This window comes from Telopea speciosissima, chromosome 1 (assembly GCF_018873765.1).
Source record: "Telopea speciosissima isolate NSW1024214 ecotype Mountain lineage chromosome 1, Tspe_v1, whole genome shotgun sequence".
Lineage (NCBI taxonomy): Eukaryota > Viridiplantae > Streptophyta > Magnoliopsida > Proteales > Proteaceae > Telopea > Telopea speciosissima.
Window position 1 is genome coordinate 78,260,472 of NC_057916.1, and position 8,832 is coordinate 78,269,303.

Consider the following 8,832-nt stretch of genomic DNA (forward strand, 5'->3'; position numbering starts at 1 on the left):
CAAAACAAGAAAACCAAGGCCACACGGATCCAACTGTTTTAACTGCCACAAAATTTCCACCAACCCAAGATTGGCACATTATAGTAGTACGTTTAATAGTAAATCACCATCACTATATGGTGATCATGTAAAAAACAACATCTAGCACCACCACCAGCGCCGCTGCCGCCGCCACCACCACCACCTATATCAAGTTATCAACATTTTGCAAGGCACTGCTCTCATGAATGTTTGTTTCTCAAACTGTAGTACTACACCCATCTCAAGATTTTTATATCTCTGGCCGGTCTTCTAGCACTGGGGCTGCTACTGCTGCTGCAGCTGCCTGAATCAGATCCCTTATTCTTAAAATTATGTCCTTAAAAGAAGGACGGCATTCAGGGTTGCTGGTCATTGTAGTGAACAGTCAGTTTCAACAAGGTTTACTTCAGTTTCTGAGTAATCAGGAGGAAGCATAAGTTAAAGTGGCTGAGTAGAAGTACCTTTGCCAGCAATCATGGACAATGGATGAGACTTTGGGATCAAGTCCTTCAGGTACATCTAACCGACGATCCATGAAACCTACAACACCAACAACCTTCCACAGGGATACAGAAAAAAAAAGGACAAATTTTAGCTAATTTGTTGTATCACTAATTAAATAATACAATTAATGCTTTGATAAATCAATATAAACTCTTTTTACGATCTATTATAAAACATAGAACATAATTGGTCTATTCTGCATGCCTCAACAAACTATAACATATCAGAATCTTAAAAGGGAAAAAAAAATTAAATACAGTAAAATCTTCTCTAACAACACAACCCGAGAGCTGAACATCCTGAAAGAACTCTTAGGAACATAGTTCTAGAGGACTTTCGTTTAACAGAAGAAACTCCTAGTTATTTAGTTGAAGAGAAGAAACTTGTAATGTTCTTTGATTTCCAAATTGTGCCAAGTTTCCTGCCTTATTTCTTTTTTGTTGTCATTACTTTTCTATGATGCAATGGAGATAGCATCCATTGGAAAGGCAGGTTGATCCTTGGATTCAAGGTTTTAAAACTTGGAAACCGGAGTGGGATCGGTCTCAATCGCTTCCAATTAGATTCCAACTCGAATCGTCCTGAAATTGGTCAGAATCAGCCGGAATTCAACCAGACTCATCCTGACTTGGCCTAACTCAGTCAGACTCGACATGCATAGAATCGGGTTTGATCGGAATCAATCCCAGTCGATTCCGAGTCGACTCTACTGATATAGCTAAGTCCAATCCGAGTTTTAAAAACATGCTTTGGACAGGTCGTATGTCACGTTTCACGAATCAAAACCATATGGCCTACTATGTCATGGCCCCTTTCCCCAATGTATTTTCAGTGGTTTACATTCTTTTTTTTTTTCAATTGTTCTTCTAACATTTTTGCATATAACTTTATTGTGATATGCAGCATGGTCCAACTGGGCTGCAACTTTATATGACTGGAGAGGTCACTGCATCTAATATGCGACCAACAAGCAGCAGGATGTCTCTGGTTAAATGCTTCAAAGTTCCCAACATATTTCTACCATGCCGCGTGATGTTTTTCGTTTTCGTGATGCATTAATTGTCTTTCTAGTTTCCTCATGCAAGGAAGACCATCATGTCTTATATATCATTTTATTAGTAAATCTATCACTTCTTTACCTTAACAGCTTAATCTTTGGTAGTAGATCCCTCATCAAATTCTTCTTTAATATTTCCATCACCCATTTCAAAGCAAATATGCATTTTTAAACACTTGATAAGCTATTTATCTGGAAGAATTGAAAACTAAGAAGCCAATTGTCTCAATTGGACAACATAGCTATTTGATCCATGAACCCTTGGTGACATTTCATCATTTCAATTTTCAATTATCTTTAGATTGATAAAAACCTGTTTAAATCCTAGAAAGTAATCAATCATTATTCTCACAAGGACTAAGGGCAAAGTCTTGACAATTAAATATCCTACCATAAGTTCTTAATTTCCCAACATAGTATGCACATATAACACTGGGGACACACAGTACATACCTCTGATAAATAATAATATGGGAGAGGATTCTCTGAGCAAGCAAGATCATTTAATTTGAGAAGGAAGAGAGAGACCCCCAGCGTACCCTCCCCTGGCAGCTCAGTGAACCTTTTCTCTAATAATTTATAGAAGCTTAGCTAAAAACTTAATAAGTTAATATAAAACTATTAGTTATAAATCATGGAACCAATTTGTTTTCCATAAAAATATTAATACATATAGATTATTTGTCCATAATATCAATTATAAACGGTGCCTACAGTAAAGATACTTATTAGTGAAAACTATTTCCAACTCTGAATTATTACTAAGATCTACTATGCCACATTGGTATCTGTTATGTTCCATCATGATGAGCCACACCAATCTTTTTTGCCATCTCATAAAATAAAAAGACATTGTTTGGAGCAATAATTATTTGATTCAGTTAGAAACAACAGCATACCTGCAAAGAATTTAGGTGGGCCCACGGAATGGATTCAGTCATTAATTCCCATAGAATGACACCGAAGCTGTACACATCAGACCTGATCCAGTAGGAACAAACACCATTTTGTCAGCTAAGTAATGCCATGGAGCCTCCCCTCCATTAAATGTTGGTTCCCCACTCAAACAATACAGATAGGAAATAACCCAAGATCAGATAGACAGTAGGATTGGAACTTTCTGCAATGATGTCAAAACTCTGCCAGCCAAAAACTAAAAGTTTTAGATACCATCAAAATTGTAAATGCATACCTAGAGGCTCCCAATTCATGTGAGGAGACCCCAACAACTGAAAGGCCCAATCTCAGGAATTTAGGGCCTACGTAATCCTATGGTAGTAAAATCCATGGAGGATGATGGATTGAGGTCCATCTTAAATTTCCTAATCCTATATGAATGACTTCAAACACACAAATAAAAAATAAAGAGGAAACGCATTTGGGCACTTTTAGAATGTCATAGTGCTTCAATCCATTCAAAAGATGAGAAAGCATCTGTGCACTTTTAGAATGTCAGTGTGCTAAATCCATTCAAAAGATTACTTCTCATTTGAAGGTTCATTCCGGAGCACTTCAGGTGCCATCCACTGGGGCTGCATTGAAAAAGAAAGAAGAGATTAGAACTTTCATGACAACCTTGGATAAAGAGTTCTGATTGTAAACACAATGTAAATCATACTTGAAGTTTGCAGGATGTTTATGGATGAGAAAGAAAAACCTTATCATGAACTGATATTTTATATTTTACAATTTACAGTATATGCAGGGACAGAAGCACATATTTACAGAAAATGAGGGGGAAAAGAGATTTATGGAATTTTTTTATATGCTGGAATACAAGTCAATGTGTACACGAAGAAAAAAGGGAAGATCCTTACTGTCCCTCTTCCAGATTTTGCTGTTAAGAAGGTAGCATTCTTCAACTTGGATAGGCCAAAATCTCCAACCTGGTGAAGAGAAAGTGAACTGATTTATTTAAACCAGAAAAACTGCATCTTCTACAGTACTTGCTAGGTACAAAATAACAAACAATGATCGAAGATAAAACCCAAACCCCATACCTTGACCGTCCAGTTTTTGTCAACAAGTAAATTTGAAGATTTCAGGTCTCTATGAACTATTGGAGGATTTCGGTTATGCAAATAATTCATACCCCGGGCCTGAAACAAGGAGGTTCCAATACATAAGGAACTCGAAATCTATCCTCAAACATCAAGGGCCACCCTCAATTGGCGTCTCATGTTTATGGAAAATGAAGAAGATACTCACAACATCAAGTGCCATTCTCAAACGGCGTCTCATGTCCAATATCAGATTGTTTCTGTGTAATGTTTTGAAGAGGCTTCCCCTGTTAATTAGAACGAACAAAATTGTGAAATACAGCTAGCACATTATCTATCTAGGAGGAGGGAGAACAGACAATAAGGTTGAGGTGGGATCCAAAATGAGACAGCTGCAGATCCGACACCAAATCCCTAGTGAACTTGGAATAAATGAAAAAATCCACATTTACTCGGGAAAAGTCCATGGATTCTTTGTTTCTAATTCTTTTTATTTATTATTTTTGTCATTATCTTTATGCTTGTTAATGAGAGATTTCATTTTATTACCTGGGTAAGAACTCTGTCACTATAGCAAGCCGTTCAGCCGAATACACTGCCCCCATGAACAGCAATACATTTGGATGTCTCAATCTTTGCATTATACCAATCTGAGGAAGGTATCAAATGATATTTGTTATCCACTGTTTCTAATACAATTATAACAAACAATTACAAGTTTATTCAAAAATTCTCATACCTCCTTCTTGTAATCCAATAAAATCCCCTCATGATATTCACTAGCAAAATAAAGTTTTATAGCAACATCCTGATTAAAAGGTAAAATAGTCATAATGTTCCCATGTGCTGATATTACTTTAGTTTTCAATTGCAGTAACTACTAATGTGAGGAAATTTGTCAAATTCATGCAAGTACCGATCCATTCCAAATTCCTCGATATACAGTAGCAAATGAACCTGAAAAGTAACAATAACCAGATATATAAGTAAAATGAATACTGAAATCAAAAGAAGGTAAACTGTTGCCACTTAACCAAGTGTACCCTATGAGCTTCTCCCCTCCCCCAACACACACACACAACCAATGTAAGAGGTTTCACTTTTTTCAGAGACATCATTTATAAAAAATAAAAGGAGGATGAAAATCCCATCCAATTATTGGTGTTGGAATAATTTTCATATATATAGAGAGAGAGAGTACAAAACAAAATTGGATAAAGGCAAATGAATCATTTGAGAATACCTTGCCCAATCTCGTCCCCTAAATGTAGGTCTTCCCAACTAATCTCACAATCGACCATTGAGCTTGATTCTTTATCCTCTTTTGTGGATGAACTCTCTTGGCTACTAACAACACTCTCCCCTGAACTCAGCAAAGTTGAAGATTGTATCACTTCTGGCTCTTGTTGTGTTCTACCTTCTGCTTCAACAGCTTCACAGTTAACTCTATCAGCCTGTATCTGCTCCTTCCCCTTCCATTCAGGGCCTAACTGTGGCAATGGAATTCCAGTTCTGGACATCCCAGTATACTTGCAACACTCCAACCAAGATGTCACAGAAGTATTCTTGTCTGTGGTGGAGGAACCCTCAAAAGAACTGTTAATTTTGTGGTCATTTGAACATACACTTTTAACAGCATAAACAGAATTGCTCTTATTAGGTTCTACGTTCTTCCTGTCAACACCAACAGTGTAGTGATCCATAGCTGTTTCTGGAACTTTCATGGAGTTTGAAGCGATGGGAAGTACACTGCCCACTGATATATTATCTGAACCATGTTCTGCAACATTCCCAGAATCTTCCCTTTCAGTAAGGCCAGCTCTCCTGACAAATAACTTATCTCCCTGTACTCATTCCAAATGGTACCAACAGAATGTTATGAGTAAAATAAATCATTGATGTGCAAAAGGAAAGATTATGATGACTTGTGAAACTCTCTATTCAATAGTTCATAGGGATTTTAGAAGAAAGCAAGTAAATGCCAAAAGAAAATTTTAAATTCTTTAGTAATACAAAAAAAGAGAGGTACAAGTAGAAAAATCAAATCTTACTGGCTTTCCAATCTTTACTGATTCCACAGCTTCAGTACTTAACCCTGGTTCTTCTCTGTTTCCATCACTCGCACAAGCAGTACAATTATCTTCTCCACGTCCACGTGAGAAGACTTTTGAGGCCTGTTCAGTTCAACCACATAATGATGCTGATCGCAAAGGGAAGGATAAAATAATAATAAGAATACTACAAAATAAATGTGATAGTGTAGCACATAAGCACCAGATTTGTAACAGACGATGCAATTTGTGGAACCAGTGAATTGTGTGGCTGTGGTCGCCACTGAATCTTTTTCATGTTTAACCCCCGTTCTCTAATTTGGCCATGTGCACGATCCCGATATGTTAGTTTTTCTGTGTTTATATTATGATATAAAGCTGCATCGCTTGAGACAGTAATAACACCAACGTGCTCACCATCCTCATATAATGGGCTTTCTGTCACTATTGCCATAAATATCTCACCGGACCTCTTCTTGAAAGGAAACTGACCTGACCATGATTGACCGCTGCTCAATCCTTCCATGATTTTCTGGAGGGACGCATAGTTTTCTCCTCTGATAGCCAGATCAGTAACTCTTCGCCCAAGTACTTCATAGTCCTTCCATCCATAGAGCTTCTCAGCAGAACGATTCCTGAAAAAGAGAAGTCTTTTTCAGCTAAAATAACAAGTGTACCATCAGTTGAATATTGTGATTTTTTTAATATCAAGCATGATACGTGTCCCAAACAAAATTACATGTATTTACAAGATGGCCCGTCTTAATTGAAACCCTTTGACACTAAGAACTCATTCTTTTAGTAAGTCACAAAAAATAAATAGAACTATAAGATAAGTAGGCAGAAAGAGCTTTAAATCATGGAAAAGAGTTAAGGGCATTTGCTCCTATGTTCTGACCAACCCATGGATTTGGACTTTCATGTTGGTGGATGGTGCTCTTTTACGTTGTCCTGGCATTACGGTATCCTAACCACACTTCATCTCCACAGGGAGCGATAAGGTCTATTTCAACATTTACTTTTCCTACTAAATGTTGATGCAACTGAACCTCACCATTCTCAAACTTCTAATACTTTTTTAAAAATTATCATATTAAGCAGATCCTGGAATGAATCAGTCAACTACTGGAAGCATGTTGCTGGACTACCTTAAATGTGATATTGAATTGAATCCATCAAAAACATATGTTGCTAACACTTGACTAAGGCTATGTCGGACCATCCAGTAGAACATTTTTCTTGATTTTGGAAAAGTTAGTTAAACTCTTTCTTTTATCTGCCTGTAACCTCATCAGCTGTGCTGTTGGAACTTTGAGGTTGAACCATGAGGTACATGCTAACTTGGACAGTGCGTTATATCACTTATCATTTCTTTACATAAAAAATGAAAATTATTTCAGTAGGCAAGATGGATTGGGCAGATTCAGCTCAGTTACAAGTAGATATTTTAATAAAAAAAAGGTGATATTATAAACTCTCATAGTCTCATACCACTATTCCATGCATGCATCACTAGTGTCAACCTTCCTTTCCATTCTTAATCGTTACAATGAAATCCCAAATTTATCAGTAAGCAAGGCTCATGCGCATTGTTTTAAGCTAACAGGTATGAAATCAAATAAAAAGGAAGAGTATTATGAATTAGCCATTAAATGGTAAGCTTCACTAATGGAAACCCAAAGTGGGTGTCAGCATTTATTTGGCAAACATATTTTCCACAGAACACAGTGATGATAACTATGAAATTAGACAGATATACCCATTCCATTAGCTGCCTGAACCATTCAGTGTCACCATATTCTTCTACCTCCCAAGCATCCCAAGTGTGACTATTTCAATTTAAGAAATTTATACTACAGGAAAAGGAGCGCGTTATGTGTGTCTCGAATTCATGTATCCGTTTCGAAGATTGAACCGCTCTAACATATTTTGGTGTCGACCTGAATGGGATTTTTTTCTGAGATCTGTGATGGTAGCGGAGGGCTTGGGCCTGCGGTACAGTTCGACCAGACCCGATGGATGAGTATTTATATTGAAGTCGATTTTGGGGTTTTCGTATTTGGGTCTTGAGAAGAGAGAAGCAGCACCGTTTTGGGCGTTCTTGAAAGATCTCCATTGTAACTTTCTTCAATTACATAGTGAAACATATTCAGCTTCGTCCCTGGACGTAGCACATCGTATTGGTGTGTGAACCACGTCAAATCTCTGTGTCATCTTGCTCTGATTTTGGGTTCTGGTCATGTTTCTTGGGTGTATGTTTTAACAGAGAAATAAAACGAATGATCGAGCTTTCATATCTTGATTCAGTGATGCAGCTGACGTCAACATGCCACATAGTTATCGAATACTAGCTATCCAGATACTAGGCCAACCAATCTTGGAAGGCCCAATTTTACTTTAATGAGAATGATACTATCATATGAAATGTGTAGCCTTAGCAATTGAATGGTTCAGAACTCTATTAGTAATTTAGTGACAACCAACGGACATTACAGAGATACATCATATCTCGCATTAGCATATGTTAAAGAGATTCACTCAATCTGTACCAATTATAACTTCTATAGAACTGTTCTATTAGAGCAGGTTTATCTAAATGATTCTCTGCTAGATCGATTGCAAATATTATACTATGACAGAAAATGAAAAAGGGAAAGCTAACAGAAAAGATAAGAAGAGATATGGAATATTCACCAGTAAATGATCTCCCCAGTAGAAATCCTGCAGACATAAACAGCATGTCCCATGGATTCCAACACGTTCCTGTAAGGAGTCCTGGACAAGAAAGAACCTGGCAAAAAACGACTCCATCCGGTGGAATCCGATGAAGATGATGATGAAGACCTTTCCCCTCTCTTCCTTCTCCCCTGTTCTTCCCTAGTCTCCTGCAATAACACTTGAAACTGGTCGTTGAGATTGGTGTGACTCACCTCCAAATCCCGAAACCTTTCAAGCAAAACTATGTATAAACCCTCACGCGATTGTTCTTCCGCCATACCCTTGAATGCATAGATCGACAGATGATTCTTATAGTGGAGTTCTCGGGTGGCCATAGGCTAGGCACTACTGCTACTCTTATTTTATATATTATCTCATATTCCCATCTCCAGCTTTCGACTTTCCGTCACAAGAGGGAATGATTTTTTAAATTTTTTGGGTTTAGAAGTTAGAACCAAACCATTAGAACCAAGAGAACCTG

General features: G+C 37.4%; 1 protein-coding gene across 1 annotated transcript; it reads right to left on the minus strand.

Moving 5' to 3' along the window:
* Positions 1-212: 212 nt before the first annotated feature.
* LOC122655134 (U-box domain-containing protein 52-like) lies at positions 213-8,629 on the minus strand. Its single transcript, XM_043849365.1, has 14 exons — positions 8,328-8,629; positions 5,857-6,268; positions 5,595-5,756; positions 4,826-5,426; positions 4,499-4,539; positions 4,322-4,390; positions 4,132-4,232; positions 3,791-3,869; positions 3,583-3,681; positions 3,400-3,468; positions 3,065-3,114; positions 2,482-2,563; positions 483-577; positions 213-386 (listed from the first exon to the last, which is right to left on the minus strand). Exons 1-14 carry the CDS (start codon positions 8,627-8,629, stop codon positions 272-274), a joined length of 2,277 nt encoding a protein of 758 aa, XP_043705300.1. The 3' UTR covers positions 213-271.
* Positions 8,630-8,832: the final 203 nt, after the last annotated feature.